The sequence below is a fragment of the Salminus brasiliensis genome, chromosome 12, assembly GCF_030463535.1.
Source record: "Salminus brasiliensis chromosome 12, fSalBra1.hap2, whole genome shotgun sequence".
Taxonomy (NCBI): Eukaryota; Metazoa; Chordata; class Actinopteri; order Characiformes; family Bryconidae; genus Salminus; species Salminus brasiliensis.
Window position 1 is genome coordinate 7,839,204 of NC_132889.1, and position 22,415 is coordinate 7,861,618.

Genomic DNA, 22,415 nt, shown 5'->3' on the forward strand with positions numbered 1-22,415 from the left:
TGCTCATACACCCCCGCTTTACACCATGGAAATAGCAATCCACCAAAGTCAGACCACACCTGGCTCTTAAAGGGAATGGCAAGTGACACACATTAATGATTTGACTTAGTACATGCCATATTGCGTGTTTCGAGCCACGCTAGGCATACTTGCCCCATTGTTACGATTGCTAAGACACAGCGACACACCCTTAATCAATCGGTTGACAGCTCGGCAAAAGATAGCTAAAACAGGGCCCTGTGAGTGTTAATTTGTGTTAGTGTTAATGGCTAATTTGTGTACACTGTTAAAAACCAGTACTGTGAATTAACATGACTGAGGTTTCAGTTGGTTTTACATGTTATAACAACAGTGTCTTGATTAAAACCCTAAATCCGTAGCTTTGCCATTAGAAGCCTGTTACATGCCCACTGTTCACTGTGTTGTGTTTTCACAACACAGTTGTCCTGCATTGACTTACATTGCTTTTTAAGCACAGCCTTCTCGAGAGATCCTGCTGGATGTTCTGGCTGGCATGTGAACGGCTTCTCCGCTTCCCAGTCTGAGGCCTTGACTCGTACTTGACTCACAGCCATGAACTTGCCACCCTGTGTCCGTGCGACCGGGTACTGCACCATGTCTATGACTTCACCTGTCCACTTCAACAAGAGAGACTCAGCGGGAGAGAAACCGCTCGCAATGCAGCCGAGTGTGAGGAGGCCATCTGAGGAAGGGTTGCATGCAGACACAGGGAAGAGGGAGGTTGGTGGACTCTGAGCTCCTGTTAAAAAACACACACACACACAGAGAAAAACAGTATACTCAGATCTGAAGCATGTATCATGTTTTATTTATATCCTTTTTGGCAAAAGTAAAAGGACAGGTTTGTTATTACATACAGTAATATCTGGTTTAAAAATTAAATTACAGTTTTATTGCAATATAATTACTGTGTAATTACTACAAAAATGATATATTAAAGTGCCCAGTATCTTCTCTGTAATGTTATTACATCTCTTTATTACTGACTTTTCAAATACATCTTATGTCCATCTTTATGTTCAGGCTAGATTTTTGTTGGAAATGTTTAGCAAGATTATTATTTTTTTTAAAGGGTAAATTTAGACTACATAGGTGTTAATACATAGATGGAAGATGGAATATTTTAGTCACTACTCACAAATACAAATGACTATTGTTATATATAACAATATATTAACATTGGAAATATATTAACATTGTTATAATATTATATTATATTATATTATATAATTTTATATATTTATACAATATTATAGTATTATGATAAATAAATCGATAAATGTTACATGTATTTAAAAGTAAGTAAATACATATACTAGATGTATAAATAAACAGTGATACAGTACTAGATACTGGTAGACACAATTACACATGAAATTGAATCTAACATTTTATTTGCCCTTTTTAAAAATGCATTAGTAGTCTACATTTTAATATAATAATCACTTACCAACAGTGAAATATTGCATTTAAAACTGTATGCCCATAGTCTACATTTTTAGTAAAAATTTCGAGACCCTTACAAGTGAATTTTTGACAATCTGGTGATTTTAGTACATCGCACAAGAAAAAATAGAATTAGGAAAAAAATCTGAAAGAACATGTGGCTAGGAAATATCACAGTTTTACTGCCAAAGCTATGCTTTAACCTACTTTGAATATTTTACTTTTTCACATTAGCCTTTCTGAATTTGTGTTGCTTGGGAAAAAAACAACTATCTTTTAACATAATGTGAATATATTTACTTTTACGGCATTTAGCTGACACTCTTATCCAGAGCGACTTACAAGGCAACTCATATTACAGCGTTGGGTCAATGTTGTGTTAGGAGTCTTCCCCAAGGACTCATTGGTGCAGCGCAGTACAGTCACCCAGACTGGGAATTGAACCCCAGTCTCCCACATGGTGAATAGCTCACTGGCAGGTAGTGGTGTTATTTGTTGCACCACACCAACACCAAATATAGCAAGGTTAATCTTTTTACATTGACTACCATAAAAAGGTTTTCAAGATGCAAGGTTTTAACATGAAAAGTGCAATAAATTCCTTAGCTTTTGCTAAAGAAATATTCAATGCAGGCTTGGAGAAAGTTAAAAGCACTATACCATAGAAAAGAGATGATATGGAGGTACTTACCCGAAAAAACAGTCACTTGGGTTCCTTTCCCCCAGTAGTCAAAGTAGCTATCACCATAGTTGATGCTCTGACGATAAATTTAGATTAAAGAAAATGGAGGACTGTGTAAAGGACATAAAACTCTGGATGTCACATAACTTCCTTCTTCTTAACAGTAACAAGACAGAGGTTCTCCTTTTAGGTCCAAAAGACACTAGAAATAAACTATTAGACTTAATGTTAGACTGATTTTTCCATTATTCCTGATCCAGCAGCTAAAAATCTTCAGGTCTAACATTTAAGCAACCTATAGCTAATATTAGTAGGACAGCCTTTATGCAGCTTAGGATCATCGCCAAACTAATAAAGTCCTTTTCTCTACAGGATGCAGAAAAGCTAGTACACACTTTTATTACCTCAGTACTAGATTACTGTAATGCACTTTTGTTGTTGCAGCAGAACCTCAATAAATTAGTTCAAAGTGCTGCAGCCCGGGCCCTTACTAAAACTATAAAATTTGACCATATGAACATACAAAGTCCTACATAGCCTCACTCCTGAGTACTTGCAAGATCTTATTAGATATTATGAACAACCAAGAACACTTAGATCTCAGGGTGCTGACTTCTTAGTTCCCAAAATTGAGAAAACCTCAGCAGGGGAAGAGTCTTTTCTTATAAAGCCCCCCAACTCTGGAATAACCTTCCAGATAATGTTTGGGACTCGGACACAGTCTCAATCTTTAAATCTAGGCTGAAAACTGGAGCTGTCGTCTTGCTGCTTACACGCGATCACTCAGAACTAACTCTGTCTCTTTACCTTCTCCAAGAAAATGGTCACCCAGCCCGACCTGCTGGAAGACTGCCCTCTGAGGTCCCCTCTACCTGCATCATACCAGCTGCCTCCTACCAGTCCGAACAGTGGGCCACGTCCCCACCACCACCCATGCCAGACCAGCGGCACACCCTCCCACCACTGCTACCTGCCTAATGACCATGTTAAAACCTAAATTGCCATTATTAATATTATCACTATTAACCATCATTACTCTCATTACTCTGACCATCACTGCCATGATTATATTAAGTTCTACTACACCATGATTATTATATTATGATTATGATCAGAGCAGTTCAACAGTATAGATGGTTTGGTAACTTTTATCATTTATTTATAAATAGTTCTGACCAGAGGAGGATGGGTCGGGTCCCCCTTGTGAGTCTTGGTTCCTCCCAAGGTTTCTTCCTCCAGCTCTGAGGGAGTTTTTCCTTGCCACTGTCGCTGTTGGCTTGCTCACTGGGGGTCTTGGATCTTTCATATCTTCTTATGTTATTTCTTTTTTTTTTTTGTCTTTTACTAATTACTAATTATGTAAAGCTGCTTTGAGACAACAGTTGTAATAAGCGCTATACAAAGAAATTTGACTTGACTTCAATGCAATTATAATGCATCCTAAAAGTCCATTGTGAAAGTGTTGCTTAAGTTAGTTAAGAAAGCCGGGTCAGCACACATGGCCAAGCTATGCCGCTCCTGGAGCAGAGGGGGTTAAGCATAGCAAACCTTATGATTGTAAAGACTAAGACTATGACATCAATTTCCATGAGCTGAGGGTACCAGTGATTCAGGAAGGTATAATTTCAGTTATTTTTCAACTGCAGACTGGTGGAAAGAAGAGAGGCTCTAAAGTCTTGCCAGGAAACACCTGCATCACAGATAACATCTCAAGCTGAATTTCCAGCCAGTTACCAAATATTACATAAACAAGCCACAGAAAATTCACCACTTTAGAATCTGTGTTTTCATTGGTGAATTATGAAAATGAATACTAGAGATGTTTACCTGATTATCCAAAAGAAAAGTTTTGTTTTAGATGGTAAGCTAATTAATTAATAAAACATCAATAATATCCATATTTTTAAGAGACAAAGTAGGTTAATTACAATGTTAACAATTGCACCTTCTGAAAACTCTGGGATTCTTGCAAAGGGGACATGCAAATGTTTGGGCACCCCCGATTAAAATTTCTGTTATTGTGAATAGTTGAGTAAAAGATAAAAGGGTAAAAATAATTTATTTTAAACAACATTTTTGTGTAATGTTTGTTTTGTACAACATTAGAGTGAAAAGAATGATAGAAAAAAACGGAACAAAAGAGTTTAAATCACTTTTACAAAGCTCTTAAATTAATTGGTTGGAGCTTTGGATTAGATAGTTGTAGTTAGTTAGGATTAGTTAGGATTAATTACATAGGATTAGTGATAGTAAGGCAACATTATGCAAATGTCAAAGCAAAATACAGTATAAAAAGAGTTTATTTCTATAGGTCCATTTATCATTAGACCTATTAATAAAACCAGTATTGGTAACTCAAGTAAGAGAAGCGTTTACATGAGTTTAACATTGAAAACTTAATTGAAACAATAATGGAAGTTATATATTGGCATTATATTGTCATTGTAATATATTGCCACAATCTCAAAAAAGCAACTTTTTTAGGACTTCTTGAATTTCAATGGAAGTCAGTGTAAAAAGATTTAAAGCATTTCTATTGGTCACTACCTCATGAAATTGGACACAATATAAAGAACAACTGCCAGAAATGGTCAAGAAGTGGAAAATAGCATACAATAAAAGTTTTATTGACAGCAATGATGTATATTTTAAAAAACCCAGTTGTATGTGTTCCGGTAACTAAAATATTAGATACGCGCTATCCAGATACGATTTATTAAACCAAAATGCACTCCTCCCTAATCTCACATCCTATAAATTCCATAACTATCATGTCTACATGTCTCTCCATGCTGCCTAACTCTACCTATCCAACCTCAGCTCAGCTCCATGCACACCCCCTTGAGCATCACACGCGTCTCCAATCCATAATGGCGCTCAGTCCAGTTCAACTCTGCTCATCCACAGGCCAGTGCTTGGTGGCACAGCTTCCAGTGTTTGCCTTTGATATTCAGTTCAGTGATGAATGAAGTATGTTGAAGCAGGAGAAAAAAAAGCAGGTCAGAGAGCTGATCCTAAATTCCCTGGGAGAAACCTGGGTAATGAACATGAGTAACTTCTCATTAAGAAGTGGAGGAGACTGAAGAATGAGAGGTGAGCTGAGAGGATCCTTTTACCAGTTAATGTCACCAGATAAGTTCTGTGGCTATCTGAATTCGGCACTCCATGATATTTCTGGACATTTTGGTGTACAATACAAATTTGCTTTGGTCAAGGAAAGATTTTACTGGCCATGGTGTGAACAATGTGAAGGAAAGTCTGCAGGTCTTAGAGCACCCCTTGTCTACATCCACACCAGTGCCCCTCTGGAGTTCATCTGTATTGATTTCCTGACTGTAAATAAATCCAAAAGAGGCTTCGAGAACATTCTGGTTGTGACAGACCATTATTCTCATTTTGCTCAGGCCTCACCAACCAAGGACCAAAATGCAGAAACAGTGGTGAAGGTGTTTGGTGTGGCACAACAAATAATACCACTACTTGCCAGGAAGCTACCAGACTGGAGACTGGAGTTCGCTTCCCCATCTGGGTGACTATGCTGTGCTACACCAGTAAGACACCTTGGGCAAGATTCCTAATACTACAAAACTTGCGAAGAAGGACGCATGTGGCAGTGATGTGGGCATAATGTTGAGCTGCAGACTAAGAAGGGGAAAGAGGTGAGAGAGTGATGTCTCTGACAATTATACTGACTTAACAGATGGTATGGAAGATGGCTTAAATTCTTACGATTGCTTTGGCCTGGTGCAAAGCCACAGTAATTGCCTGCCTAGCAAAGGGGCAAGAATTGCATATGGGGGTTCCAACAGTCTAAGGAGCCACAGAGAACCTTGACAGTACAGAGGCCCCCAGCCGAAATCCTTTAAAAAAGAGATGGGCTCCAAAAGACTGTTCAATCAGCTGCATGTTGCAGGAGTAGAAACAGTGGAGTACAAGATAACAAGAGCACAGGAAATATGATTGCTGGCCAGAATGGGAAAAGGCAGTACCACTGCATCACATGATACATACAAGTACACTCTCATTCATTCATATTCCAGTTAATGTGCTACTTCTAAGGATTTCCGCCATCACCTTTATTAGGGGTGGGTGTAGACCACAGTTCCTGTTCCTAGCCCTAAGCTTTTATTCCATTCATTATTTTATTATATTCATTCCAGTGTTTCTGATCTGAGTAATGAACAGATTCTCAGTGGTTCTCCATCTATGTGTTTTGTAACCTAGCCAACAATTTGCTGACAAATATTAAATTAATATTACAGTATTTGGTTTAATGAACTATTAATTAATTGTGCTTTTTTCAGTATTACAGAGTATTATTTTTTAAGATTCTTTCTAATCATGACAACACTCTTACTCAAGAAGGTCACATTAAATTTATGATGGAGTGATGGCTCATCCAAAATCAAACTGACACACTTTCCCACTTAATTATAAATGTAGTCCACCAGACAATACATAATTGATGCCTGACCTTTCAGTTTACTTTGCTACATAAAAAATATAAACCATAAATTAACATTTGCTGTTTTTATGGCTTCAAAGCCAGTTCAGGAAGGATGTAGGTTGTGTGTACCTCATTCAGCATTTATCTGTCCACACACGATCCTGAAGCAAGCCAAACTAAAATAGGGATGATATATTTAATATGCCAAAAATATGCCTTATTTGTGATTTGGCTGTTTTCTAATACTGTATTAGTAATTCCAGGACATTCATTATTTAATTTGCAGGAGTTATACATGACTCAAACTGCACTTTGAGAAATATTGTTCTGGGCATTGAGAAAAACAGTGTCCTGTAATTTTATAAGTGAAGAGAGTTATTTCTAATTTATGTCCACTAGCAGAACATACTGCAATGAGCCTCAGGTCAGGAGTATATTCAGATGGTGACTGTAGAGTTTCTCAGAGTTTCTCCAGGTTTCTTCTGCAGTTTGTAACAACTCCATACTTTGACATTTCACACCTGCTGAGACAAGCAAAATATTAGATTTTTAATTATGGATTTTTTCTATTATACAGATAATACTTTAAATTCAATGTTAAGTCTCTCCAGGTTTCTTCTGAACTGCAGTTTGTAATGATTCCATACAATGACATTTCACACCTGTTAAAAAAGTAAAATACCTGATTATTAATTATACATTAATGATATTAGTTACAAATTAAGCTTTAATCACAGTTTTAGCCAGAAATTCACTGCTGAAGCTGGGTCTCAAGAGGTTATGCCTCTCAGTGATTTGGTCCCATAGTATCTAGGGGAACTTCTTAAACCCCACAGCCTGTTACGTGCACTACCTACTGTCAGTTTCCCGCAGTATAGTATTCATCTTCAACAATACATCAAAACTTAACCATGTGAAGTACCATATAATCCATTAAGCAACACAGGTAATACCATAGCACTTGCCTAGCAACGTCCTGGAAACCAAAAGTGCTGAATAAGCTGATAGTGATGTTTGTAAAGGTTTCAGCACAAATATAAATTACATAGGAGGGGGATAAATTTAAGGAAACAATTGGCTACAACATCAAAAACAGCTTAAGTGGGTTTCACAAATACACCAACAATGTTAATAAATGAATGCCTGAATAGAAAATGAATGCCTGAGTAACACTTTAGTTTAATCTGGTTTTAATAAAAGAAAACTGATGACTTGAGCATGTATGATATTTGTCTGGAACTAGTCTAGGATTATGCCTAGACAGTTAACACCGTGCCCACCAAGACTGTTCTGTGTTTTTTCAACAACAAGCCATGGATTAATCCAGATATAAAGGCTCTCCTAAAAGCGCTGATGAGCTGAAAGCTGTACAGAGGGAACTGTGAAGGAAGATCAGGGAGGGGAAAGCCAGCTACAGGAAGAAGCTGGAGGAACAGTTGCAGCAGAACAATGTCAAGGGAGTGTGGAAAGGCCTTAAAACCATATCTGGCCACACAAAGTCCAACTCCCAGGTGGCGGGGGACCAAAAGTGGGTGAATGATCTCAATCTTTTTTTCAACAGAAAAACCCCTGCTGTATCCCCACTCAGCAGCACTACCATCATGCTGCCTTTCTCCCCCCCCCCCCTTCTTCTTCTCTCACAACTCTTCATCATCATCATCTCCTAATGGCTCATCGTCTGGCAGCATCAACCACCCATTCACACATTCCAGCACCCAGCCCCCCTGCTCCAACCTGACCTTCACAACAACCCAGGTGAGAAATGAGCTGAGGAAGATCAAGGCAAAGAAAGCTACAGGTCCTGATGGAATCAGTGCCAGGCTCCTCAAGTCCTGCGCAGATCAGCTGTGCAGGGTAGTTGAGCATATGTTCAACATGAGCCTGAAATTGGGAAGAGTACCACAGCTGTGGAAAACATCTTGTGTGGTACCTGTGCCCAAAACACAGCACCCAAAGGACCTAAACAGCTACAGGCCGGTGGCACTGACTTCTCATCTGGTGAAGTCACTGGAGAGGCTGGTCCTTAACCACATCCGCCCTCTGGTGAGCCCATCCATGGACCTTCTTCAGTTTGCCTACCAGCCTGGTGTCAGGGTGGATGATGCTGTCATCTATCTTCTACACAGAGCTCTTTCTCACCTGGAGAAGCCCGGCAGCACTGTGATCGTCAGCCTTATAGCCAATGAGGAGGACAACGAGCACAGAGAACTGATTCAGGACTTTGTGGACTGGTGTTTGCGGAACCACCTCCAGATAAACGCTGGAAAGACCAAAGAACTGGTGGTGGATTTCCGCAATGTGCAGACACCCCCCTCCATCAGTGAACATCCAGGGTATGAACATCGAGAGTGTGGACTCTTATAAATACCTGGGGGTTCATCTGAACAACAAACTGGACTGGTTGTGTATATAGTGTAAATTATTTATCTACATTTTTGTAACTGAGTGTCTTGCTATCCCTGCTGTGACACTGAGAATTTCCCCACTGCGGGACTAAAAAAGGATTATCTTATCTTATTCTGCCCTTCATTTCTTGTCCTCTACTGCCCCCTGTGGTTGTTCTTCTAAAACCAGCTTTGTCATCTGCATCCCTTCAAGAAACAAACATCTAAAAGCTGTTGTTTTGGTACAGTGTTTCCCTACACATTTATCACTATGTGTCTCACTGGAACAGAGTCCTATAGTTTCAGATACAGAATGCTGCTGGAATTGCCTTTAGTGATTTCAGTCCAGCCTTCAAAAGATTGTGCATAGTTTCTTTAGCCTTTGCTTTGAACACATCTACTTAAGTGCTTTTCTTGTACATATGTACTGGATGGACAGATGGGCTAGATGGGGTCGCTGACATACACCTCACATAAGTATGTGGATATTGCCAGCATGACAGAGAATCATAAGACCAAACTTATGCATTTATAAATAAGAGAGGACCAACAACAGAACCCTGAGGCACCCCATTGGTGAGACAAGCAGTAAATGATTTGTGATTACCTGTGGTGGTGTTTTTGTCAGTCAGTGAGATCTTGTTGGAATGAAAATCAGTAGAGAATTGGTCTAATGAATTGATACTAGCACTAAAGATGAACTCAAAGCTGTCTCTTCTGCATTTCATCTCTTGACTGAGGAATTTCTGAATCTTTGTTTCTCAGACTGCGTTTAACAGCAAGTCTTAGCACTTTTCAGACGTCCACTGTCCCCTAAAGTTATTCAACTAAAGCATCATGAGGGAAAACCATATGGAAGCAGACTCATGTTTTTGTACTAGTATGTATCACTGTGCGTTTCGAGCACAGTAATACACAGCTGAGTCCTCTGCTGTCACACCAGACAGTTTCAGATACACCATGCTGATGGAATTATCTCTGGTGATTTCAGTTCGGCCTTGATATGATTTCGCGACAGTGCTAGTTCCATCATAATTAACATTCCCCATCCACTCCAGTGGTTTTCCATCCTGTTGTCTGATCCAGTGCATGCTACAGCAATCAAAACTGAATCCAGATCCTCTACAGGAGAGACTCAGAATTTCTCCAGGTTTCATTTGAACTGCAGTTTGTAACGACTCCATACTTTCACATTTCACACCTGTTAAAATAGTAAAATAACTGATTATTAATTATATATATGATATGCGCTACACATAAACCATTAATCCCAGCTTCAGTCAGGAACTCACTGCTGAAGCTGAGTAGTAGCAGTAATAAGGAGAGTGTTCTTCATGGTGAGGGTTGGTGATGAGACTCTACTGCTCCACTCAGATCAGCAGGACTTAAATACTGGAAGGGCACATACCACACTGAATTTGCATCATGACATTATTGGTACTGTAATGGGGATTTAAGTGAGACGCTGAGGGTCCACATTTATAAAGAGTTTGAAATAAGGTACAAATTACAGGGTGGTGGATGGAGGGGTTCAAGGTGGTCCAGCACCCCTTAATTGATCATTCGCCTTGTCATGCTGGCTAGGCGAGACAAGGGAACACTCGCAGGGACAGAGCAATGCAGGGGAATAGTCTTTAATGACCACACAAAACAACCAAAACGAGGCAGCAAAGTACAGGGTCCAATAAACAGAAACAGAAAACAAACAGGTGACAACTGAAATGGGGCTTAACCTGGAAAACCACCTGAGGCTGGAAAGCAGTCCGGGAGCAAAACAAGAGGGGACAAATCAAACGGGGGGGAGGAAGGCTAGAACGCAAAAGAACCAATGAAACTAACAAACAAAAGCCTCACCCCAAAACCGCGCTCGTCAGGCGCTGATGAACTTACTCGACTAGGGAGCAAGGGAACCGGACGCCAAATCTCCCTAGCGACCAACCGGTGAACCAGACAGTGAACTCCTGAACGTGAAACCGCTCCGATAGAGCATAAACTACTTGAACTCATAGACCTCCCTAGAAGTCTCCAGACCATGAAGCCAACCTTACAGCTTGGCATCGCAAGAGTAATTCTCAGCGCCGAGGCATCTGCGTTTGCTCCCTTTGTACCCCAGCACTCAGGTGAAACAAATCAGACATAAACAGAAAACATGGCGTCTTACTGCGACCGCTGTCAACATAAAAGTCCCTAGTGAGAAAACCAACGGGAGGAACAGAAAGTACATGAACATTGAAATTAACCCAACATCGACTGAAATGACCCAAGGAGCCTGTGGACCGCGGCCCGAAGCCGCCCCTGGGGAGAGCCCTCCACGGGCGGGGGCCCGCGACTTCTTGGGGCGACCGCGAGGCCTGGGAGCCGGCTTATCCGGACAGCGTTCATGGAACTCCTGGACCAATGCCGGGTCCAGGGCTTGGGCTGCCTGCATGGCTGTGGGCAACGTAGGGAACGGGATGAACCTAACCCCCCTTGAGAAACGATCCACCACCGTCATCACCACCGTGTAACCCCCGGATTCGGGCAGATCCGTGACAAAGTCCACCGCCAGGTGAGACCACGGGCGGTCGGGGATGGGCAGAGGCATGAGCTTCCCCGAAGGGAGCGTCTTGGGGGTTTTGCACAGGGCGCAGGTGCTACATGAAGCGATTATACGGTGAATGACTGCCCGCATCCCTTCCCACCAGTACTTGGCTGCCAGTAGGTGGAAAGTATGGGTCTCACCTGGGTGGCCAGCCGTTGGAGAGGCGTGGGCCCAACCAATGAGCCTCTCCCGGAACGTGCTCGGTACGTAGACTTTGTCAGGGGGGCACACCGCGGGAACGACGGTGCGGGAAAGCGCCTCGGCTATCTCCGTATCTAGGTTGAACTGCCGCGACTGAGACAGAAGGTGGTAATAAGGGTACCGGGTCGACCTCCCCCCCCCTCCACCGTTTGGTGGATGCGGGACAGCGCCATCTTAACCGCCAGGAGCTCCCGATCCCCTACCCCGTAGTTCCTCTCTGCTCCTGTGAGCTTCTTAGAATAAAACGCAACGGGGTGTAAGCGGTCGCTTACCTCCGGTCTTTGTGACAGGACGGCCCCCACCCCTGTACTGGAGGCATCCACCTCCACCACGAACGGCCTACGGGGATCGGGGTGGCACAACAATGGGGCCGATGTGAAAGCACGCTTGAGTGCTTGGAACGAGTCCTTCGCGGCCGGCATCCAAGTGATGCGCCGCGGGGCTCCCTTAAGTAATGACGTGATGGGCGCTGCCAAACTACTGAAGTCTCTAATGAACCTCCTGTATAAGTTTGCCAACCCTAGAAAGCTCTGTACTTCCTTGACCGAGCCTGGTGACGGCCAATCCAGGACCGCCTGAACCTTTGCCTGATCCATAAGAACCCCCCGCTCGCTGATAATGTAACCCAGAAAAGGTATCTCTGGCACGTGGAACACACACTTTTCTAGTTTAACAAACAGCTGGTGGGACCTGAGTCTCGCCAGGACCAGGCGGACGTGGCGCACATGGGTGAACAGGTCGGGGGAGTACACCAGTATGTCGTCCAGAAAGACCACCACGAATCGTCCGAGGTAGTCCTTCAGGACGTCATTAATGAATGACTGGAAGACTGAGGGGGCGTTGGCTAGGCCATACGGCATGACCCGATACTGGTAATGCCCCCTGGTGGACATAAACGCCGTCTTCCACTCACCCCCCTCCCTGATCCGCATGAGATTATACGCACTGCGCAAGTCCAGCTTGCTAAACACTCGGGCCCCCCGCAACTGTTCAAGGGCAGACGGGACCAACAGCATGGGATAGTGGAAGCGCCTATCCTATATAGGAAGAGTCCTATACTCCCTGGCGCACCTTGGCTGGCCTGCCTCTTGGGGCAGGCGGCCGATCCCCCAGCTCCGTGGGGTCTGAGGTGAGTAGGGCGACCTAGGAGCTGGTCCAGCCGGATCGCGAGCGCGATGAAGTCGTCCAGCTCCAACGTCTCGCCCCGACAGGCCAGCTCCCGCTGCAGACGGGGGTTCAACCCATTACGAAACAGGGCCAAGAGGGCCGGCTGATTACATCCGCTCCCTGCCGCCAGAGTACGGAACTCCAGGGAGTATTGAGCCGCCGACCGGGAGCCCTGCTCCATGCGCAGCAGCAGGTCGCCCTTGGTGAGTCCCTCTCGGGGGTGTAGAAACACCGCCTTAAAATGTTTAAGGTATTCCGAGAGGGATCCTTCGCTAAGCTCCGTCCAGGTGGCAGTGGCCCAATCCAGAGCCTTCCCTGCGAGCCGGGATACTATAAAGGCGATCTTCGCCTCATCAGTGCCGGTCGGGGAGTTCTTAAAGAAGACCTCAAACTGAAGCAAGAACCCCTCGCAAAGTTCCGGATTGCCACTGTACATATCCGGTTTGACAACCGGATACGCGCTATGGGGTGTGTAGACGGGACTGGGAGAGCTAGCAGGCTCCAACGAAGTCTTTACTAGATTCGTGAACCCCTGAACGTCACCCACTAGTTGGGTGACTTGGTGCTGCTGGCCCACCTGTTGCTGCGCCAGGTGGCCAACAGTCTCTGACACGCTGAACAGAGTGTGTTGCTGCTGCCCCAAGAATTGACCTTGGGCACGAACAGCGTGATCCAAGGCATCCATCCCCGCTGTTCGGAGGGTGTCGGCCGAGAATTCTGTCATGCTGGCTAGGCGAGACAAGGGAACACTCGCAGGGACAGAGCAATGCAGGGGAATAGTCTTTAATGACCACACAAAACAACCAAAACGAGGCAGCAAAGTACAGGGTCCAATAAACAGAAACAGAAAACAAACAGGTGACAACTGAAATGGGGCTTAACCTGGAAAACCACCTGAGGCTGGAAAGCAGTCCGGGAGCAAAACAAGAGGGGACAAATCAAACGGGGGGGAGGAAGGCTAGAACGCAAAAGAACCAATGAAACTAACAAACAAAAGCCTCACCCCAAAACCACGCTCGTCAGGCGCTGATGAACTTACTCGACTAAGGAGCAAGGGAACCGGACGCCAAATCTCCCTGGCGACCAACCGGTGAACCAGACAGTGAACTCCTGAACGTGAAACCGCTCCGATAGAGCATAAACTACTTGAACTCGTAGACCTCCCTAGAAGTCTCCAGAACGTGAAGCCAACCTTAGAGCTTGGCATCGCAAGAGTAATTCTCGGCGCCGAGGCATCTGCATTTGCTCCCTTTGTACCCCAGCACTCAGGTGAAACAAATCAGACATAAACAGAAAACATGGCGTCTTACTGCGACCGCTGTCAACATAAAAGTCCCTAGTGAGAAAACCAACAGGAGGAACAGAAAGTACATGAACATTGAAATCAACCCAACATCGACTGAAATGACCCAAGGAGCCTGTGGACCGCGGCCCGAAGCCGCCCCTGGGGGGGGCGCAGTGCCGCAGGGCTGACACGCCTCCACATCTTAATCTTGGGGAGTCCCTAAAAATGGATGTTATGAACAATGTTCTGCTGACGCATTTATCCATTAGAGAGATGCTCAAATACTGATTCAGGAAAATGTCTCAGTGCTTCAGTGTTTTACTGCACTTGATTTACTAAGACATTTTGAGTCTTGGAGCTGGAGCAAACCTGGTCGTGCAGATTAACTTCCCATTCTGTGCTGAATGTGGAGAAAGCACTTGTTCTATTAGTTGTGTTGAGCTTTTTCAATTGGTCTTGTTTGATTGGTTCATTATAAACAGCTATTTCTCAGATCTCACTGGAACCAATCTAATACTGTGTCTAAAGAAACATCAGAGGACAGAAAGGAAAAAGTCTATCACCATCTGTAAATGCTATGAAAATATAGCATTGAACACAGACATAACACTGCTTTAAACAATGATGGACAGAAATGGACCTTAAAACAAACAGATGTAGCACTTCATTCTTTGTCCTCTACTGCCCCTGTTGTTGTTCTTCTTAAGTTTCTTTAGCAGCTGCAGAACATCAGACTCTGTGTAAAACCTCCCTCATGAAAATAACCATATAGAAGCAGAACCATGTTTTTGAACCACTAGTGTTTTTGTACCAGACAGTTTCAGATACACCATGCTGTTGGAATTGTCTCTGGTGATTTCAGTAAACCACTCGAAATCCACCCCATCCACACCAGAGGTTTTCCAGCCTGTTGTCTGATCCAGTGCATGTAGTAGCTGATAAAAGTAAATCCAGATCCTCTACAGGAGAGACTCAGAGTTTCTCCAGGTTTCTTTTTCTACTTTCACATTTCACACTTGCGGAGACAAGAAAAACATCTGATTATTAATTATAGATTGATTGTCTCATTCAGAAAAAGCTGTGGGTTGTCTTTTCAATCAGGAACTCACTGCTGAAGCTGAGTAGTAGCAGTAATAAGGAGAGTGTGTTCTTCATGGTGAGGGTTGGTGATGGACACACACCACCCAGGATTTACGTCATGACATCATCAGTGGAAGTGAGATATCAGTCGTGTTGAATTTACATCAGACTGCTGTGAAACTCCAACCATCACCTCCAGTCCAGCTTGGTGTTACAGACTGCTAATGGGAGATGTGGGGACTTACACTGAAAAGAACATAATTAAGAATTCTCTCCTTCAGTTCCACATTTTTCCAGTAATGGTACTTTTGATTAGAGCCCAACTTATCATTGAGAATTTAATGACATTATTTTTTTACTAAACTTCACAGATGCGCAACTGTAACTGATTGTAAGATTCAGTTCTGAAAGCCAGTCACAGCAGACCACTGCTCATCTCCATAGACACGACAGTCCAGTCCTGATATACTCAGACAGAACCCTGAGGCCATTGACCCCATTGGTGACAGAGGCAGTGGATGATTACCTGTGATGGTAAAATTTTGTCAGTCAGTGAGATCTGAAAAAGTACGTCTTCCAGCAATCTTTAAATGTTGTGGGAAAACTGTAAAAAATCAGAGGATTGGTCAGATGAAATGCTACTATCACTGAAGATGAACTCAAAGCTGTCGGTATGGTGCTGCACGGTACGGTTCTTCTGCATTTAATTTCTTAACTGAGGAACTTCTGATTTTCTCAAACTGTGTTTAATAGCACGTTTTAATAGCCCTTTTCAGTCCTTCACTGCCCCCAGTAGATATTCTGCTAAAGCATCTTTACCACCTGCAGAAACTTAGACTCTGAACAATATCCTCCTCATGAAAACAACCATCTAGAAGCAGCCCCATGTTTTTGTACAGTGTCTCTACTAGTTTGTATCACTGTGGGTGTTTGGCACAGTAATACACAGCTGAGTCCTCTGCTGTCACACCAGACAGTTTCAGATACACCATGCTGTTGGAATTGTCTCTGGTGATTTCAGTTCTGCCTTCAAAAGATTTTGCGTACTCAGTGGTTCTTCCATGACTGTAAACCCGTCCGATCCACTCCAGAGGTTTTCCAGCCTGTTGTCTGATCCAGTGCATGCTACAGCAATCAAAACTGAATCCAGATCCTCTACAGGAGAGACTCAGAGTTTCTCCAGGTTTCTTCTGAACTGCAGTTTGTAACGATTCCATACTTTCGCATTTCACACCTGTTAAAAAAATTTTTTCTGTTACATAGATAATACTTTGAATCCAACATTAAGTCAGGAACTCACTGCTGAAGCTGAGTAGTAGCAGTAATAAGGAGAGTGTGTTCTTCATGGTGAGGGTTGGTGATGAGACTCTACTGTTCCACTCAGATCAGCAGCTCATAAGTACTGGATGGACACACACCAGCCTGGATTTACATCATGACGTCATTGGGTGGAAATGAGACGTCAGTTGGGGTAAATTAACTTCAGATCACTGTGAAAGACTGAACTTCATCATTGGCTACTCATCACACCTCCAGTCCTGCTCCCTGTAACAGAGTGCTAATGGAGGAACGACTTTAGTTTACTGCAAAATGACACTGATAAAAAGTATCCAAGAATTCTCTCCTTCAGTCCTAGTCTTCCTTCACTGACTTTTGATTAGATTCCAACTTTTAATTGATCTTTTTTCTTTCAAGTATTTAATTTCATTATTATTATTATTATTATTATTATTATTATTAATTAGCATAACTGTTTCAAAATAAAAACATACAGCTTGTTAAATTATTAAGTTCTGAAAACCAGTCACAAGAAAGCAGTGCTCAGTTCCATAGACACTCCAGTTCAGCCCTGATGCTCAAATAGTTATATTTGAATAAATATGTTAATATGTCTGAAGTGGAGAAGATATGAAGAACCTGGTTCACTGTTCAGGCCTGTTCAATTTCCAATGGGTTAACAACAAATTCCAACCAGCTACCGGACAAGCTTCCCTCAACCTCCATAAGCTGACTGCCTAAGTTATCTTAAATATATGTGTTTACCATGATATAGCTCAATAATTAGAGTCTGGTACACTGAAGTAACAAACCGAGAACCACACACAGTCTTGTCTGGTCATTTAACAGCAAATCCCACATTAGAAAATAAGGCAATTTCAAAACCCTAAATTGCTCTTTAACAGCATTGACTAGATAATAGTCTAGAAGCATTTCCAATGCCACTCAGCTAGCTGAGCTAACCACACCCCACACCGGCGGGATAGCAGAGCTATCCAATAAGACTTCAGTTAGCATAAATAATTAACATATATAATTACAGTGTTCTCGTTACACTGGTTAAATTAAAGCTATGCTATGCTAACACTGTGGCTAGAGGTGCTAATTCTGTGAGAGCAGTGGCTGGGCTGCGATGTAAACTAGCCAATCAGAGCAGAGCTCACCGAATTATTCATTAGCTGACCATAAAAGGAAAAACTGTGTTTCATTCTAGGGCCAAATCATCGGGTTCTAAGTTGGGAATGTAAAACTACATTCAGCCATTTTTCCCCATGAACAAAGTCAGATAACGTCTATCTACCTAGATCCAACCTAGCCATTAAATATAAGAATGATGTGAGTGTGATAAATAGCTGACAGTGCAGTTTTGGCTCTGTATGTTCTGGCCTTCATTTCTTATCCTCTACTGCCCCCCTGTGTCTGTTCTGCTTAACCTTCTTTACCACCTGCTGCACATAAGCCTCTGAACAACGTCCCCTCATGAAAACAACCATCTACATACAGCCCCATGTTTTTGTACAGTGTCTCCACTAGTTTGTATCACTGTGTCTTTCGAGCACAGTAATACACAGCTGAATCCTCTGCTGTCACACCAGACAGTTCCAGATACACCATGCTGTTGGAATTGTCTTTTCTGAGTTGCAGTCGTCCTTCTAATGATTTTGCCTTGTTACTTCCACTGCTCCAGACTTCTGCAATCCACTCCAGAGGTTTTCCAGCCTGTTGTCTGATCCAGTGCATGTTGTAGCTGCTAAAAGTGAATCCAGATCCTCTACAAGAGAGACTCAGAGTTTCTCCAGGTTTCTTCTGAACTGCAGTTTGTAACGACTCCATACTTTCACATTTCACACCTGCTGAGACAAGAAAAGCATTTCATTATCAATCATGGATTTTTTTTATTATACAGATAATACTTTAAATTTAACATTAAGTCAGGAACTCACTGCTGAAGCTGAGTAGTAGCAGTAATAAGGAGAGTGTGTTCTTCATGGTGAGGGTTGGTGATGGGACTCTACTGCTCCACTCAGATCAGCAGCTCATAAGTACTGGATGAACACACACCACACTGGATTTGCATCATGACCTCATGGGTATTGAGCGTCTCCAAGTGGGACGCTAAAGATCCTCATTGACTACAATGCTCAGGAGGTTTGTGGAGCTCCTGTAAAAGTGCTTCACGAAAGCTGTAAACTGTAAATATCAGAGAGAATATATATTTGTTTAAATGTCGGTAGAGAATAGGTGTAAGTATGTATAGCAGTGTTAGCTGAGACTAAGAATAGTTTGGCTAAGGAGATGTGTAAAAGGTGTAAAATACAGGATGGTGGGGGTTTCCCAGGGGTCCAGCAGCTCCTACGTAATCCCTATTTTCTCATCTGATTGAAGACAATATTTAAATATAGAGGAAAATGTCTCTGTTACAGTGTTTTATTAAACTAGATTTAGAGAATTTCTGTTTTTAGTGAACTAAAGCTATTTCACTGGCCTGTCTTAGGGTGGCGCTGTAATAAATGTATTCATACAGTTACACTTTCCAATCATAGCTTAAACTGTAGACTAACGAGATACAAGAGATTAAACAGTGTGTCAGACTGCATCACCTATTAATCCCCATCTACATTCAAGATATTTAGCCAAATTATTTAACTAAACAGTGGCTATGGCTAAACTATGTCTGGCTAACAAACTGTCCCTTTCTCATTGATGAAATGTGGACAAAATCTTGAGAACCTTTACCTCAAAATGGAGAATAGCACCACAACCTAATCACTGCTTACCAGAATGTTTAGCTAACACCAGAAGCATTTAACAAGAGCCAACGTACAACTGATTTAGCAGCGCAAAAGCTTATTAAACTTCTCAACAGATCTCAAGAGCAGGATTCTTCTTATTGATGAAGAACCATTCACAGTATTAAACTGCTGAGGCTCCAGTCTGATTTGTAATATAGTAAACACACTTCTCTTCTGTTACATATTAAACTAATCGTCAGAACTATGATCATATTTCACATGAAGAACTGTTTACCAGATGCTGCAGCTAACACTGTAGCATGAAGACCCCTTGATTGCTCAGGGGTATTTCATACATTTACATTTACATTTACATTTACGGCATTTAGCAGACGCTCTTATCCAGAGCGACTTACAAAGTGCTTTGCTATTTACCCAAGAAAACCTCAGCTAGTTAGAATAGGCTAATAATTCAAAAGATACCTCTAAGCTTAGACATTGCTAAACACAATACAATAAGGCGACAATAGAACTAATCGTCCAAGTACTCTCTGAAGAGGTGGGTCTTCAGTCTGCGTTTGAAGACAGCGAGTGACTCGGCCGTTCGGACACCCAGGGGCAGCTCGTTCCACCACTTTGGTGCCAGGACAGAAAAAAGCCTGGACGCTTGTCTTCCACGGATTTTGAGGGATGGCGGGTCGAGCCGAGCCGTACTTGAAGCTCGAAGGGCTCTTGGTGCGGATCGGCTTTTGACCATTGCCATCAGATACGGAGGAGCTGGTCCGTTCTTGGCTTTGTAGGCCAGCGTCAGGGTTTTAAATCTGATGCGGGCAGCTACAGGAAGCCAGTGGAGAGAACGCAGCAGCGGAGTGACATGGTTGAATTTTGGGACATTGAAGACGACCCGTGCCGTTGCATTCTGGATGAGTTGTAGGGGCCTGATGGTACGCAGAGGGAGACCAATATGACGTTACGTTTGCAATATGACTTGAGAACGATAACTGATCATCCATCATTACACCAAGGCTTCGGGCTTCAGTAGAAGGAGTGACCAGTGAGTTCTCAAAGGTGATGGCAAGATCGTTTCTTGGTCCAGCAGTTCCCGGGATGTACAGCAGCTCCGTCTTGCAGGGGTTGAGTTTGAGATGGTGAGCCGCCATCCAAGAAGAGACGTCGGCGAGGCATGCTGAGATACGGGCAGAAACCTGTGTGTCAGACGGTGGGAAAGAGAGCATGAGTTGAGTGTCATCGGCGTAGCAGTGGTAAGAGAATCCATGAGAGGATATCACTTTACCAAGAGAGTGAGTGTACAGTGAGAAAAGAAGAGGACCAAGAACTGAGCCTTGTGGAACGCCAGTGGAGAGACTACAAGGAGCGGACGTGTCGCCCTGCCACGTTACCTGGTATGAGCGTCCCTGCAGGTATGATGCAAACCATTGCCATGCAGAGCCGGTAATTCCAAGACCGGCAAGAATAGACAGGAGGATCTTGTGGTCCACTGTGTCAAAAGCTGCGGAGAGGTCAAGAAGGATCAGAACCGAGGACAGTCTGGCAGCTTTAGCTGCATGGAGCTTCTCTGTAACTGCAATGAGAGCAGTTTCAGTAGAGTGTGCAGCTTTGAAGCCAGACTGGTTAGGGTCCTGAAGATTGTTCAGAGTGAGAAAGAGAGACAGTTGGTTGTAGACAGAACGTTCAAGAATCTTTGAGAGAAAAGAGAGAAGAGAGATAGGTCTGTAGTTGCCGATGTCCAAGCTGTCTAGAGTTGGTTTCTTTAGGATGGGCACGACTCTGGCAGACTTGAAGGCCGATGGTACCTGACCTGATGACAAAGAGCTGTTTATGATATAGGAGATAAAGGGAAGGAGGTTTGGAGCGACTGTTTGGAACAGAGGAGAAGGAACAGGGTCTAGTGGACAGGTGGTAGGGTTATTGGAGGTGAGAAGATGTAGGAGGTCATCTGTGGAAAGAGGAGAGAAGCAGGTCAGAGAAGAGGGAGGAGGAGGGCAGTGCCTAGAGAGCGGGGTAGAGGCGGGGGGGAAAGATCGGCGGATCTTGTCAACCTTTTCTTCAAAGAAGGAGACAAAATCATCTGCAGACAGGGTAGTGGGAGGTGGGGGAGTAGGAGGGTTGAGGAGAGAGGAGAAGATGGTGAATAGTTTGCGTGGGTCAGATGCAGATGATTCCAATTTCCCCCTGTAGTAAGATGCTTTAGCGGCAGCAACTTCCGTTCTAAACCTGGAGAGAAGAGACTGATAAGAGTGGAGGTCGGAGTCGTGTTGTGATTTCCGCCACTTCCTTTCAGCCAGTCTTAGCTCTCTACGGTTGTTGCGGAGAACATCTGACAGCCACGGGGAAGGTGGAGAAGAATTTGCTGACCTAGGGGAGAAAGGGCAGAGAAGGTCGACAGAGGTGGAGATAGAAGAGAGGAGAGTGTCTGTAGCAGTTTCAAGTGGGAGAGAGGAGAAAGATTCAAGATGGGGAAGAGTGGTCAGGACAGTAGAGGCAAGAGCTGAGGGGGAAACAGAGCGAAGATTGCGGTGAAGAGTGGAAGAGTTTGCAGAGGTGCTGGTTGAAGGAGCAGAGAGGGGGAGTGAGAAGGAGAGAAGGTGGTGATCAGAGAAGTCCAAAGGAGTCACAGCCACGTCCAGAGCAGGGACAGGTCTGCTGAAGATCAGGTCCAGAGTGTTTCCTGCTCTGTGTGTTGGTGCAGACTGGTTGAACGCGAGATCAAAAGAGGATAGGATTGGGAGAAGGCATGAAGACTGGAGTTTCTCTGATGGAAGGTTGAAGTCGCCGAGTAGAATAAGTGGGGCGTCAACAGGGAGTCCACTCAAGAGAACATCCAGTTCATCAACGAAACTTCCCAGGAGGACGGTAGAGAACAATGATGAGAAGTCTAGTGGGAGAAGAGACAGTAACAGCATGGAATTCAAAAGAGGAAATGTCAAGATTAGAGAAAGAGAGCGGGGTGAAGCGCCACAGAGGAGAGAGAAGTAAACCGGTGCCGCCGCCCCTGCCAGTCCTTCGTGGAGAGTGGGAAAAGGCAAAGGCAGACGACAAGGCAGCTGGAGTTGCAGAGTTGTCCGGGGTGATCCACGTCTCAGTCAGTGC

The 22,415-nt window shown here is 43.6% G+C and overlaps 1 protein-coding gene across 1 annotated transcript in view; it reads right to left on the reverse strand.

Annotated features, from left to right (window-relative positions):
- Positions 1 to 22,415, reverse strand: part of LOC140574510 (immunoglobulin alpha-2 heavy chain-like) — a 32,832-nt gene that overhangs the window by 6,120 nt on the left and 4,297 nt on the right. Inside the window, exons 2-3 of the mRNA XM_072694348.1 lie at positions 2,159 to 2,205; positions 461 to 757 (exon numbers count right to left, since the gene is read on the reverse strand). Of these exons, the coding sequence (XP_072550449.1) occupies positions 461 to 757; positions 2,159 to 2,205 (344 nt within the window). The remainder of the gene's footprint in view (positions 1 to 460; positions 758 to 2,158; positions 2,206 to 22,415) is intronic.